At 48.1% G+C, this 15,430-nt stretch overlaps 1 protein-coding gene across 1 annotated transcript in view; it reads right to left on the reverse strand.

Moving 5' to 3' along the window:
* Nucleotides 1–15,430, reverse strand: part of LOC137424789 (solute carrier family 41 member 1) — a 92,592-nt gene that overhangs the window by 35,841 nt on the left and 41,321 nt on the right. The window contains exons 4-5 of the mRNA XM_068112613.2: nucleotides 4,949–5,093; nucleotides 593–739 (exon numbers count right to left, since the gene is read on the reverse strand). Coding sequence (XP_067968714.1) covers nucleotides 593–739; nucleotides 4,949–5,093 — 292 coding nt within the window. The remainder of the gene's footprint in view (nucleotides 1–592; nucleotides 740–4,948; nucleotides 5,094–15,430) is intronic.

Genomic DNA, 15,430 nt, shown 5'->3' on the forward strand with positions numbered 1-15,430 from the left:
GACCTTCCGGACAGTCAAATGAGGACGTCACTTCCGGACTTACGGATAGTCATAGTGACGACGTGAACGTGGCGAGCAGACGCTGTAAGGTACGATCGATTGTAGTACACGTTTATAATAACTCTGCCGATACAGGCCCGATTAACTGCAGCGCCATCCGAGCTGCGGCGTCGGGACGATACATTCATTGTACGGTCACATCACGCACTTACGGGCACGCCCATGGGCCCATGGGCACGCCCATGCATGCATGGGCGAAGACATTTTTTTTTTTTTTTTTGGCAAGGAACGGGCACCCACGTACGGGCACGTCCTAGTTTATATAATAAGTATAATCCTAAGGAATTACTGGAAGCTGTGAACCTGCGGATCAACAGTGAAGCAGATTTAATGTGGTGCAAGTCAAGACAAAATTCCCATCCACTCATCATCGTTCAGAAATTCTGTGAGTCAGGATATCTGACTATTTTCAAAGGGCACATTTAGCTGAAAGCAAGAAAGACAGTCATACCTTAATCTGGAAGGAAAATAATTTCAATGGGGGTCTGTGGGGAGAGAGGAGCATCACAGACAGAAAAGCAATTTAACTTACTATGTGCTGTGTACAAGGTTGAACCCACAATGGCAATTAGTGTGAGTGTCACCAAGTCTCCCAAGCTGGCTGCTATTGGTGTAGCCACATTATCAGGATTTATTCCAAGCTGCAGTGCACCCACGATGACAAAAATTGTCACTAAACCTATCAAAAACACACACAAACACACACACACACACACACACACACACACACACACACACACACACACACACACACACACACACACACACACACACACACACACACACACACACACACACACACCAGAAATGGTAATCCAAAAAGAGCAGTCATTATATTCTCAGGACAAAGAATCACACTTGATAACTTCTTGCTTCAAACTTGGATGAAGGTTACATGCAGAATATTGTTACTTATAATGAGAATTTTACTGTCTTTCAGAACATGTATATTGTGACATTTTTCGGAGACACCGGGAAGCACATACTGTACAATACACATAACGAATCCCGAGTGTAGTTATCTCCTTAGTATAGTATTAGTGTGTAGCTAAAATTGTCCCACAACCCTCCTTGTATCAGTGGAAAGGGAATATGCGTTGTTTGGGTTTGTTTACGATTCGAACCCCATTGTGACGTCCTTTCTTCTCTCTCTACCTCTCTCTCCATAATTCCCTCCCTATCTCTTTCGTTCTCTCTCGCTATCTCTGTTGCGCCGCCACAGCGCATTCAAACACACATTGCAACACACTACACCTTGCAACATGCGTTGCAACACACAAATCAAGCCAAATCGGCAAAGCGCAGTCAAACACCACAAATCCAGTGATCTACCAGGGAAAGTGGCTCAACATCTGCCAGAAAGGACCACGCTCCGCTGGGCTGAGGAAGCTTATCAAATCCCAAAGGCAACGTCAACTGTAACCTCAAGGCTGATGCCACATTGTGGACAGGGGAACCACAGCGAACCCAGGGTGTAGCCAATGAACAGTGCCTGGATACAGGGTGGGCCAATGGGGAGACATAGCTTTGATTGATTCTAAAGACACCAAGACAGACAGACCTCCAAAACACCAAAGCAGCGCAGGGGTGCAGGGAGGGAGTTTGCTCAGTCTCCAAGCCATGCCTCTCCTTGGGCTTTATAAGTGAGGAGTTTTGGTTGGGGCAGATCAGAGTTGTTGGCGCATCTGAGTTTTGAGACATGCAAGCTGGTGACCAGAGGGCTGGTGGAGTGAGCCGGGCAGGGAACGGAGCCAGCCTACGAAGAATTCCCAGACGCGCTGGCCATTACACACCGATTCATGCTACCTGTCTCTTGCTTTCCCTAAATCTACTTTGTTTTCTCCAAATGCACGGAGTATCAACGAAGAGCCCTTCTCCTTTTCGGGGCTGGCTTACTGACTCGCACTTCATGCTGCTTCCTCTAAGCCACACACATGCACCATTCACACCTCTACCTACACTTTGCATCACACTCTCTACGCTACCCTTCTTTCTTCCCCTCGCCTCTATTTTTTAGCACCAATATAAGCCCGCTAGCTTGCATCCAGTGAGCAAGAGGCCGAAAATACGCCTCAAACTTTTTTCTCTTCTCTCTGTCCCTCTTCCTTACCTTGTTTCCCCAAATGACCGAGGCGCCTGTGTTATAGAACTGTCATTAAGTGATTGAATAAGACTGGGCTTGTATGCTAGGAGTAAGAGCTTTCCTTCTGTAACACCGCTTGTAATTACGTGCTTCGTGGTGTCATTACAAACCGTTTCTCAAACTTCCGGATTGTCAGTTTCCATCGGTTAAAACAGTGTGAATAGTAACGGGAGTTCAACCCCGCCATCTGTTATGGTCATTCATTAGCCAACGTTCCACTTACCGTGTCGCTCGGTTGTTTTATTAATAACAGTGGAGCGTTGACAGCACGGTACTACATTGGCGGGTTTAATTCGCTGGAAAGATTAAGCAGATTTAGACGCTGCCCCTGCGTGAATTAAACGTCTTTAATGACGCCCGTGGTTGCTTAGCAACCCGCTGCGCCACATGATTATCCGCTGTTGGGCAGAAGGTTTGTTCGAGAATGCCCCTCATAATCCCTACCGACCAGGAGTCTGCAACAATATTAAATCGGTCAAATGATTGCTTCTGATAAGTTATGGGGTCAATGAAGTGTGTGACCTGTCCATCACAAACAATGCAATCACTTTACAGGACAAGAATATGTAATGAAGGCAAAACAATACAGAATAAAAACCAAGAACAATGCAGGTTATCCAAAGCTACAAGGCCATGGTACACGTTATGGATGTAATAAGATAAGCACAAGCCAAGTTAAAAGATGAAGAGCCAGATCAAAACAATGAACAAAACAACAACAAAACAAATCATGTCGTTTTGGTTGAGGAGAGAAATCGAAGGAAATGGAATTGTTAAAATGTGAAATGATACAATAGCAGTGTTAAGGATATTGACGATGCAGCAAATGATTCCTAAGACGATGCACGAAAGATACATGATAGAGAGTTATCGTACCGGAAATGAAGGGGACACATGAACAAGCAATGTACAGATGGAACAATATTAACGAACATAGAAAAAAATTTTAAGGTACTTTTGGGTAATGACATCAGATGGCATTAAGCTACCACCCTAAGGACTGAAGGTAAAAGGTAGAGGGGAAATTCCATCGGTAAGTAAAAACATGAGTCAAAGGAAGTCGAAAGATTCAAATATGTACAATAACAAATGGTGTGATACATGTTGTTGTTTGTTTTGTATGCAGCCTGTGGCTACTGGTTGCGTCATTTTCTGGAAGCACGGCTGTGCTGCTGATGCAGTGCCCCTGTTACCAGTAAGCTGGTACTCATTTTGCCGACATCGCAAGGATGACAGGCTGAGTCAACCCACCTGGTGTTATTTAAACAGCACAACAGGGGCTCAAACTCAAGACCCTAATATCTTAAGCCAGCCACCTTAACCGTAAAGCCAACACCAGGCTTGTCTGATAAATGGAACACGTCCTTCAATCCTGGAAAATCTCAGTCTCACACCAATCATCAAATTAACCCACTTACTTACTTCCCTGGTGAGCCACTGGAAGAGATCCAGTCTCAAACTTTTAGGCCTCACCATTAGCCAACTTTCCTGGGCCGACCATATAGCAAAACTGGCCCACAAAGACCGCTGCAGACTTGGGTATCCTCATCGTTCCAAATATTTCCTTGAAAGACCAAAACTACTCCGTCTATAGGGCCTTTATCCACATCTCGATGGAGTATTGCAGCCACTCCAGCATCACATCGGTCTCTCCTGGATTATGTGGAATGTAAACCTCTCAACATTGTTGGAATCTCCCAGGATGAGGCTTCTAGAGGCCATGCTACACCACTTTTCCTTCCAGGGCTTCTAGTAGGTGATGCTCCCTTCACAATACCCCAGCTGCTGCCATATTTTACCTTTATGCTGTTCCTCCCTTCTACTCCTGAACCCACCTTTTCCATTCTTCCCTCTTTTTATCAAAGGTTATATCAATGCTTGGCACGTTTTACTTAATCTATTTAGTTAATCTATACTTAATCTATATATATATATATAAAATAATATTTAGAAAGTTTTTGAAACAGTTGCTAATGCTGTTTAACACTCAACTGAAAGGAAGAAAACCCAGGGTATGTACATTATATATATTATTATATATATATTATTATATTATTATATATTTATTATATGGAGGCCACCTTTTGGTCAAAATAGACGCGTCTGAGCTTTTGTTCAAGAAAACAATATTCGTTGGTTGTGTTCTTGTGGTTTTCACAATTTTACAATCCCCAAAACAATGTTTTTTAATTTTTGCATTTTCACAATTGTACATATTTCCCAAACTTGTGGCTATTATTTGAACAAGAGAAAAATGACCACAGTGTGGTCACCAGCTGCGACGTGTAGAATCATGAGGATATCTGTTGCAATATGCGCTACCAAATTCGACCAGGCATTAAATTATACGCATGCACTAGCGTCTTTTTGTCTTTCAGCTAAATTTATTCTGGTTTCTTCAAACAAATCGCGATTTTAGTCCACGATGTTCTTACCTCATACCAACGCACGTCCGAGTGTATGCGCATGCGCTATTCAATAATTACACCTAATTTGTGTCAAGTTCTGTGAAACGAGATTGATATGAAAACATTCATGTTGTCTTTGTTGCTAAATTTATTCTGGTTTCTTCAAACAAATCGCGATTTTTGTCCGCGATGTTCTTACCTCATACAAACGCACGTCCGAGTATATGCGCATGCGCTATTCAAAAAGGCACCCCAACAACAAGAACAACAACGCAGTCCTCTCAGAGAGCTGCTCGTCGCAGCTAAAAAATAAAGATCACACTGGGGTTTTCATTACCAAGAATGAAGGCAGAGATGAAAGCTGTCAAGATGCTTGCTGTACACACCAACTGGGCTTTGTCCCAGTGCCAGTGGCTACCACCCAAATAGCCAAACATCATGGCAAGAAGTGCAGCTAGAAACCCCACCACAGTGGCCTGCAGCTGAAGGGAAAAAAAACATGAACGAGTAAGATTCTGGGAAAATGACAACAAAAGGATAAGCAAGAATAATAAAATGACAGGGAGTAGTCGAGGGCACTAGAATGACGATGAATAAAAAGATTGGGGAAATGAAAAACAAAAAAAACAAAAGGATCTTGTTATGTATTATTGCATGGGATTAACCGGAAGGAGGTCATAGAAGAGGTGGGGCATACTGCATGGCAGAGGAAGCTGGGCCTACGCTGGGCGCTTGTGGTTTTAGAACCACTTGTTTAGAACTTGTGGTTTAGACCACTTCCTAAATAGAGAAGGATATTTATATAAACCTATGGAAAGATACCTCTGGAAGAAAAACCTATGGAAAGGAAGGAAGCAGAGAAATGGCATTGTCCGAGTCGATGTTGCTTGTTGCATGGTAGAGATGAGCAGGAGATAAGGGTTTTACTTACCAAGAACGATGGTTAAAAACAAAATTGTAAGATCACGTGACTGTATTGGATTGCATTATGGAAGTATAGAGGCATGGAAGCAAGATTGAAACAAATCTCCCCCTATAGAAATTAAACAGGGTAATGTTGATAACCTCGATTCCTTTTTTAGTATTTTTCGTATATTTACTGCTGAAAGTTCAAGGGTTCATCAGGTTCAAGGCTACATACTGTGCTGTATATAAAATCCCTATTGTATTTATTTCTCTGTCACAGAGGAAGTGATCTCACATTCACGAAAGTGACGTCGCAATCGTCACTGAAAGGGAGCACACGCAATATCAGTTAGGAACTTCAGCGATACATAGATTATTATTTTTTTCCTCAAAATCATTTATAAAGCAACTGATTGAATTAGATAAAGCATGACTTGCAGATATAGAAATGTTTTATTTGCCATTTGAAGTTCCGTTATCACTTTGATCATAAATATATTTCTAAAAGAATCACATTTTGTATGCCCACATCGACGAAGTAGCCGGAGTATTTATGTTTTTGGGTTGTCCATCTGGCTTTCCGTCTGTCCGTCCATGAGAGTTTATTGTTACCGCGATAACTTAAGAATACGTCAAACTTGGTACATGTATGTGTAATGATGTAAAGATGAACTGAATAGATTCTGGGGTCAATAGGTCAAAGGTCAGAACAGAGGTCCAGTTAGGTTAAAAAAAATCGATTACTGAGCTAGCTTGTGAACCAGTGATGGAACATTGACCAAACTTGGCAAAAGTATACATTATGATGCAAAGATGAACTGATTCTATTTCGGCATCAAGAGGTCAAAGGTCAGAGTCTGTAATAGGTTTTAGTTACCGTGATAACTTCAGAACGGCCAAACAGAACTCCATCAAACTTGGTAGAAGAATGTATAATGATGCAAAGATAAACGGATTCGAGTATGGGGTCAAGAGGTCAAAAGTCAGAGGTCCCGTTGGGTAAAAATTCTGTAATTGCACTAACTTGTGAACCAGTGATGGGATTTTGACCAAAATTGGTATATGTATGAACCACCTTTAGAGGCCATTTTTCCCCGCAGAGCAGGGGTTGGCCTTTTTCGGGCACCGTGGTCCCCTTTTTGAAGCGATGTTTTATGGCCGGATGCCGTTCCTGCCACCATCCCTGTTGGTCGCCTCTTGCGACACACAGGGAATTACCAGTGAACTGGTACTCAATTTGCCGACCTCGGAAGGATGACAGGCTGAGTCAACCCCCCTGGAATTAATTCAGCGATCGACCAGATTTGAACCCAGGATCCTCAGATCCCAAGCCGGCACCCTAACCGCTAAGCCAACACCAGGCTCTAAAATTGGTATATGTATATTTTATAATAAAAAGATGAATTGATTAGATTTTGGCATCAAAGGTGTAAGTTAGGTAAATTCTGATATTTGAGAACAGCTGAAAGGATTTAAATCAAACTTGGTACAGGTATGTGTAATGAGGTAATAATATGGGAAGGGGCATATTGGGCGACGTCGAAGAGTGTCGTTCTAGTTCTTTATAAAACAAAATCAAATCCACAAGCCTGTTAGTTATATTCTTTACAACTGTGCTGTGATGGTAGTAATGGGAGGGATACTCTTGCGACCGTCATTTTTGACATGCTCTACTCGAGTCCTCAAAATTATTTGAGAAGCATAACAGCACTTTTACTTGTAAAACCAGTCTTGTTAAAACGAATTTGGTATCCAAACATGCTTGATATACCAAACACTGTTTGGTTGAATACATAATATTCATGTACTAGCGGGGTCACCCGTGGGAATCCCACGGGCATGGATGTGTGTGACATTTCGACATATTGAGTTATATGCTGCACATTCATTTTTACAAAATGGTTACTGGCAAGTCATCAGATCCAGAAATGGTGTGAATTTAGTTATTTCACATAATATGTGACCCCTCACTCCTCTCCACCTGACACTCTCCTGTCTCCACCTGACACTCTCCTGTCTCCACCTGACACTCTCCTCTCTCCACCTAGCACTCCTCTCCTCTCCAAACCCTCACATCCCTCTCCTTTCCAATCCCTCACCTCTCCAATCCCTCACACTCCTCTCCTCTGCAATCCTTCACACGCCTCTCCAATCGCGCCTCACACTCCTCTCCAATCGCGCCTCACACTCCTCTCCAATCGCGCCTCACACTCCTCTCCAATCGTGCCTCACACTCCTCTCCAATCGTGCCTCACACTCCCCTCCAATCACTCCTCTCCAATCGTGCCTCACACTCCTCTCCAATCACGCCTCACACTCCTCTCCAATCGTGCCTCACACTCCTCTCCAATCGCGCCTCACACTCCTCTCCAATCGCGCCTCACTCGCCTCTCCAATCGGCTTTCCCCGTCTCGTTTCTCTCCTTTTTCTCCCGTCTCGTTCTTTTTCTTGCTCCAAATCGGCCCGTCGGAATCGGAAATCGGCCCGTCTCGCCCGTCGGCCCGTCGGAATCGGAAATCGGCCCGTCTTGCTTTTGTGCTTGTGCGTAAATAAATTGTGTTCATGACACCATTTCTGGTGTTGGGCTAGCGGCTAGGGTGCCAGCTTAGGATCCTGGGTTCGAATCTCGGTCGATCGCCGAATTAATGCCAGGGGGGTTGACTCAGCCTGTCATCCTTCCGAGGTCGGCTAATTGAGTACCAGTTCACTGGTAATTCCCTGTTTGTCGTTGAAGGCGGCAAAAAGGGTTGGCGTCAGGAAGGGCATCCGGCCGTAAAACATTGCTTCAAAAAGGGGACAAAAAAACAACAACTACCACGGTCCCCGAAAAGGCCAACCCCCGCTTTGCGGGGAAAAATGGCCTCTAAACGGTGGTTTTTACACCATTTCTGGATCTGATGACTTGCCAGTAACCATTTTGTAAAAATGAATGTGCAGCATCTAACTCAATATGTCGAAATGTCACACACATCCATGCCCGTGGGATTCCCACGGGTGACCCCGCAAGTTTGCATTGACGTTCGTCGATGGACTCGTTCGCCCGTCTCATTCGTTTTCTTGCTGCATCCTGTTCAAGTCTGCGTTCTTCATCGATCGTCTCATTCATTTTGGAAATAGAAGTTTCCACGCAGCGCATGAATTGTCACGATCCTCAAGAGGAATTTGTCTCGTAATCATCAAATGATAAATGGCAAGTAAATTATATTGTGGAAAATTAAAGATTTCAAATAAACCTATTTAAAGTGTATTCGCACATAACTAATTTTAAAAAACGAAGAAATATCTCTCGGTAATTTCCTGAAACATATTTTACTTCCGGCTAATAATGTTGAATTAAATAAAAACGAAGAAATATATGTCGGCATCATTGTTGACGTTTTTGTGACGACTGTCATCAAACGAAAAAGTAATATATCTTAACGGAAAAGCAAAAGCGAATTTTTAATATATATCGACACGTTGCCGTCGGTGTCATGTTGGGCGGTGTATGATACACCATGACGCGATTTTTAAAAATATATCTCTGCATTTTCCCGCGTGTGTGGAATGTTCTCAATTATTGCTGACACCGAGTCCAAAACCATCGATAAAAATGAAATCATATGGTGAGTTAGATTGGAGATAAAGGCGTGAGAGAGACTCAATGGCCTTGAAGTTGAAGTTACAGGCGTTTGAGAATTCATTTCGTTCTATAAACGGCAACTTTCATTGGATTTCCTTCCCGTTTTTTTTCAACCGAGTCGAAAACTATGTTAGCGACTGTGAAAAATGAAATGATATATCGAATTTTTAATATGTATCGACACGTTGCCGTCGGTGTCATGTTAGGCGGTGTATGATACACCATGACGCGATTTTAAAAAATATATCTGCATTTTCCCGCGTGTGTGGAATGTTCTCAATTATTGCTGACACCGACTCTAAAACCATCGATAAAAATGAAATCATATGGTGAGTTAGATTGGAGATAAAGGCGTGAGAGAGACTCAATGGCCTTGAAGTTACAGGCATTTGAGAATTCATTTCGTTCTATAAACGGCAACTTTCATCGGATTTTCTTCTCGTTTTTTTTCAACCGAGTCTAAAACGATGTTAGCGACTGTGAAAAATGAAATGATATATCGAATTTAAAATAGATATCGACACATTGCCGTCGGTGTCATGTTGGGCGGTGTATGATACACCATGACGCGATTTTAAAAAATATATCTCTGCATTTTCCCGCGTGTGTGGAATGTTTGTGGAAAATTAAAGATTTCAAATAAACCTATTTAAAGTGTATGCGCACATAACTAATAAAAAAAACGAAGAAATATCTCTCGGTAATTTCCTGAAACATATTTTACTTCCGGCTAATATGTTGAATGAAATAAAAACGAAGAAATATATGTCGGCATCATTGTTGACGTTTTTGTGACGACTATCATCAAACGAAATAGTAATATATCATAACGGAAAAGCAAAAGCGAATTTTTAATATATATCGACACATTGCCGGCGGTGTCATGTTGGGCGGTGTATGATACACCATGACGCGATTTTAAAAAATATATCTCTGCATTTTCCCGCGTGTGTGGATTGTTCTCAATTATTGCTGACACCGAGTCTAAAAGTAAAACCATCGATAAAAATGAAATCATATGGTGAGTTAGATTGGAGATAAAGGCGTGAGAGAGACTCAATGGCCTTGAAGTTACAGGCCTTTGAGAATTCATTTCGTTCTATAAACGGCAACTTTCATCGGATTTTCTTCCCGTTTTTTTTCAACCGAGTCTAAAACTATGTTAGCGACTGTGAAAAATGAAATGATTTATCGAATTTGATTTGAAATAAAACTGGGGGAGAGCAAGACACCACGGGCCTACAAAACAGGACTCAAAGCTATGCGAGTTAATAAAATGGTGGATATTTGTTTATAGCCACTCCCAGAATGGGTGGAGCTATGGGTGGAGCTACTCTGCAAACCGAGTAAGCCACACCCCGGACAGACACCCAACAGATAGACAGACAGACAGACAGAATCATCTACGGCTATTATAATATAGATTCAGTACCTCTATTTGTTCATAATCAGCATTGACGAAAACCAAATGAATGACAATAAAGTCAAACAAACAGGGGCACTGAATGGGAGAATTATTTTGGTCTCCAGCGTCCACTTTGATTCATTCTGTTTTTCTCAATTTAACCTTTAACCGAAACAAAACCAAAGGAAAAGGACCAAATGCTATACTCTCCAATTGTATTTTTTGCATTCGTTGTCTGTTCATTCAAATTAATTTCCTTGCACTTCATTGTTGTCCTAGCTACAGGAATATAGGTTTGTAGGTTTGGGGGTTCTTGTACACTCCCTTGTTCTTGTACACTCTCCACCAATATTTTACAGCCCAGGCATACATCATCTAAGTCAAATATGAGGTTGGCTCTCCTTTTGGCAAACCAAAACCTGTCGGCCTTGCAGCAATACTTGAACATAAGGTTGTTTTCCAAGCTCTTTAATATAAAAGCTTTAAGTAACAAGTGACATTGGAATAAACCGCAAGATTAAGAATGAAACCTTTTTTGGTTGCTGTTATTCCATCAAATATCCCAGTAACTAGAAACACCCACTGCCTTTGGGAGCAGCATGAGGGGAGGTTGGAGGGACAGTGGGGACAGTGGGGCAAATATATTTTGTGCCGTGGCAAATTATCCCCCTTGTCTGCAGCAGGGGTTAGCAAACTACTTACACTGTGTCATGTATACAGGCGAAGATTTGTAAATCGTCTTCCCTTCCCGGGATCAGGATACGAAAGATTTTTTACAGCGTAGCCCATAGGGCAAAGACGTCTAGGACAGTATTTGTCCGTATGTATGTATGTATGTATGTATGTATGTATGTATGTATGTATGTATGTATGTCCCCTCAAATGTATACCAAACAGTGCTGAGGATATGGTAACATGATAAGGTGATGTGATTACATCTGATGTCAATACAGCATACAATGGCTGCCTCCACACACCATCATTTTGATTCATATGCTGTTCAGGCCAGACATATCGTCAAACCTGTCATGTATCACAATCGCCATGCTCTACCTTTACGTTTTTCATTCAGTGTGAAACACAAACAAACTGATTGTTAAAATGATCATCAAATATCGAAAGTATTGAAGGAACTGCGCTCCAACGCGAGTCGAAAGAATTGACGCGACCAAAGACGGAATTCGTCCGAGTTGCTTTATTGAAACAAAACAGCTCAGGTATTCTGACAAGCCCGTTTATCGGGCAGCAATATATATACACATTTATGTCGGGAAGTCTGCCCGGCAAAAGCTATACCGGGCATGCCCGGGTGTCAAGGGCGAGCCTTGGAAAGGCGAGTCTGGACCTGCCCGGGCGTGTTTGGCTGCGGCCTGGCAAGTCGAGGCTGGGCGTGCCCGGGCGCTCTGGGCGAGCCCTGGAAAGGCGATAGCGGGCATGCCCGGACGCTCTGGGCGAGCCCTGGAAAGGCGATAGCGGGTATGCCCGGACGCTCTGGGCGAGCCCTGAAAAGGCGATAGCGGGCATGCCCGGCCGCTCTGGGCGAGCCCTGGAAAGGCGAGAGCGGGCATGCCCGGGAAAGACGAGACCGGGCGTGCCCGGGAGGTTCGGGCGTGCCCGGGAACAGTGAGTCCGGGCATGCTTGGGAGAGGCGCGTCTGGCCGTGTTCTGGCCGGTGCAAGGCGATTGTGTGCATCCAGCGGTAACCGCTACATACGCCCCTCCAGAATCGACCTGCACCGGCAGGGTCAATTTAAGGGGGGTCCGGATGACCCGGCCGAAGCGACCCCTGGAGGGTCGTGGGGAGGGGTCCGACGTGGTGGTGGGTGGTCGAGCGGGGGGAACTGTGGACGGGGGGCGGCCTCGCCGCGGAGGAAGGGCCAACCGTGGTGGTCGGTCGACGTCCATGTGCGCCGGTTTGAGGCGGTCCACAGAAATCCGGTCCGGCCGGCCGCCGAAGTCGACGATGAAAGACTTGTCGCCCCGTCGCAGGACCCGGAAGGGCCCGTCGTACGGCGGCCGGAGTGGCCCCCGGTGCGCGTCATGACGCACAAAGACGTACTCCGCTGTGCGAAGCGCCGGGGGGACGTAGGACTGGGGGCCACCGTGGCGGGACGTCGGCACGGGGGCAAATCGTCGGGCGGCCTCCTGGAGGTCCGAGCGCTGGCGAGCGGCGGACCAGGGACTGGTAGCGTCGGGCACGAATTCGCCTGGGACGCGGAGCGGCTGGCCGTAGACGAGCTCGGCGGTGGAAGCCTGGAGGTCTTCCTTGGGGGCCGTGCGAAGGCCCAAAAGGACCCACGGCAGCCGGTCGGCCCAACCGTCGTCCTGAAGGCCGGCCATGAGTGCGGCCTTCATGGAGCGGTGAAATCGCTCGCACAACCCGTTGGCTTGGGGGTGGTAGGCCGTGGTGCGGTGCAGCGTGACCCCCAACGAACGGGCGACCGCGCCCCAAAGCTCAGACGTGAACTGTGGGCCGCGGTCGGACGAGATGTCCGCTGGTGCGCCGAAGCGCGCGACCCAGGTGGCGATGAACGCCTGCGCCACTTCGGCGGTGGTGGTGGAGGCGAGGGGCACAGCCTCCGGCCACCTGGTGGTCCTGTCCACCATGGTGAGCAGGTGGGTGAACCCCCGCGAGGGGGGCAGGGGACCCACCAGGTCCACGTGGACGTGGTCGAAACGCCGTTCAGGCACGGCGAAAGGTGCCAGCGGGGCCTGGGTGTGGCGGTGGACCTTGACCCGCTGGCAGGCCGTGCAGGCGTTGGCCCAGTCGCGGATGTTTCGTCGAAGGCCGTGCCAGACGAAACGCGCCGACACCAGCTTCTGAGAAGCTTTCCGGCCCGGGTGAGAAAGGCCGTGGATGGAGGCGAAGATGCGGCGCTGCCAGGAAACGGGCACGATGGGGCGAGGCTGGCCCTGGGAGACGTCGCAGAGCAGGACGGTGCCCGCGAAGGGAATGTCGGCCAGGCGGAGGCCCGTGTCCGCCGCACGGAGTGCCTGCACTGAGGCGTCGGTGGTCTGGTCGGCCGCCATGAGCGCGAAGTCCACACCGAGGTGGACCGCGTTCGCGCTGGCCCGAGAAAGACAGTCGGCCACGGCGTTGTCTTTGCCGGCGACGTGCCGGATGTCCGTGGTGAACTCCGACACGGCAGAGAGGTGGCGCTGCTGGCGGGCCGACCACGGCTCCGTGACCTTAGCCATTGCGTAGACCAACGGCTTGTGGTCGACGAAAGCCGTGAACGGGCGGCCCTCCAGGAGGTGTCGGAAATGGCGAACGGCCAGGAATAGCCCGAGCAGCTCGCGGTCGAACGTGCTGTAGTTTAACTCGTTCGGCCGGAGTTGCCGGCTGAAAAAAGCGAGTGGCTGCCAAACCCCGTCCACCCATTGCTCATGGACGGCGCCCACCGCGTAGTTGGAGGCGTCCGTAGTGAGGGCAATGGGCACGTTGAGCACCGGGTGAGCCAGCAGCGTTGCGTCGGCGAGGGCCCGTTTGGCGCTGGCGAAGGCCGCGTCCATGGCCGCGGACCAAACAATGTCATGCTTGGCCGGCTTGCCCCGGAGGGCCTCGTAAAGGGGCCGCATGAGCTGAGCAGCGCAGGGCACGAATCGGTGATAAAAATTCACCATGCCGAGGAACTCTTGGAGGGCCTTGATGGAACGGGGACGCGGGAACGTGGTGATGGCCTCGACCTTGGTCGGCAGCGGCACGGCCCCGGTCTTGGTGATGCGGTGGCCCCAAAAAGTCAACGGTCGTTGCGCCGAAGTGGCATTTGACCGGGTTGACAATTAAGCCGTGCTCGCTGAGGCGACCGAACAGTGTTCGGAGGTGGAGGAGGTGCTCGGCGCGGGACGTGCTGGCGACGAGGATATCGTCCAGATAGACGAAAAGAAACGGCAGGTCGCGCAGCACGCCGTCCATCAAGCGCTGGAACGCCTGGGCCGCGTTCTTGAGGCCAAACGGCATCCGCAAAAATTCGAACAGGCCGAACGGCGTGATGACGGCCGTCTTTGGGACGTCGGCCGCCCGGACAGGTACCTGGAGGTAGCCCCGTATCAGGTCAATTTTCGAAAAGATGACCCGTCCCGCCAAACGGGCGGAAAAGTCCTGAATATGCGGGATCGGGTACCTGTCAGGGGTGGTAGCGTCGTTGAGACGGCGGTAGTCGCCACACGGGCGCCATCCACCCCCCGGCTTTGGCACGATGTGCAGTGGCGAGGCCCACGCGCTATCGGAGCGCCGCACGATGCCGAGGTGCTCCAATGCGTCGAACTCGGCCTTCGCCACGGCGAGCTTGGCCGGGTCGAGGCGGCGGGCCCTGGCGTAGACCGGCGGGCCCGTAGTGGGTATGTGGTGCTCGATCCCGTGCCGCACCGCGACGGCCGAAAACGTCGGCCGCGTGAGGGCCTGGAATTCCGCGAGCAGGCGAGCGAACTCGTTCGCTGCCGGGAGGGCGCACGCCAGTTCGGTCGGCGCGGAGCTGCTCATCGTGCACGCCAGGGAGCTGAAGGTCTCGGCGTTGACAAGGCGACGACGTTTGACGTCGACTAGCAGCCCGTGCGCGCAGAGGAAGTCGGCGCCCAGCAAAGCCATGGGGACGCAGGCGGTCACAAAAGTCCATTGAAAACGCTGGCTGCCGAAGCAGAGGGTGGCGACGCGTGGGCCGAAAGTGCGTATGGCCGAGCCATTAGCAGCGACCAAAGAGGGGCCGCAAACGGCGTCCCGCCTGTCCTGCTCGGAGGCGGGTATGACGCTCAGTTGGGCGCCGGTGTCACACAGGAAACGCCGCCCAGACGCTTTGTCCCGAATAAACAGCAAGTTGCCCGAGTGGCCGGCGCTCATGGCTGGGAATGAACGCCGGCCCGGCCGTTTCCCGACCTGCCGAAAGTGC

This window comes from Myxine glutinosa, chromosome 4 (assembly GCF_964187855.1).
Source record: "Myxine glutinosa chromosome 4, kmMyxGlut1.1, whole genome shotgun sequence".
NCBI lineage: Eukaryota > Metazoa > Chordata > Myxini > Myxiniformes > Myxinidae > Myxine > Myxine glutinosa.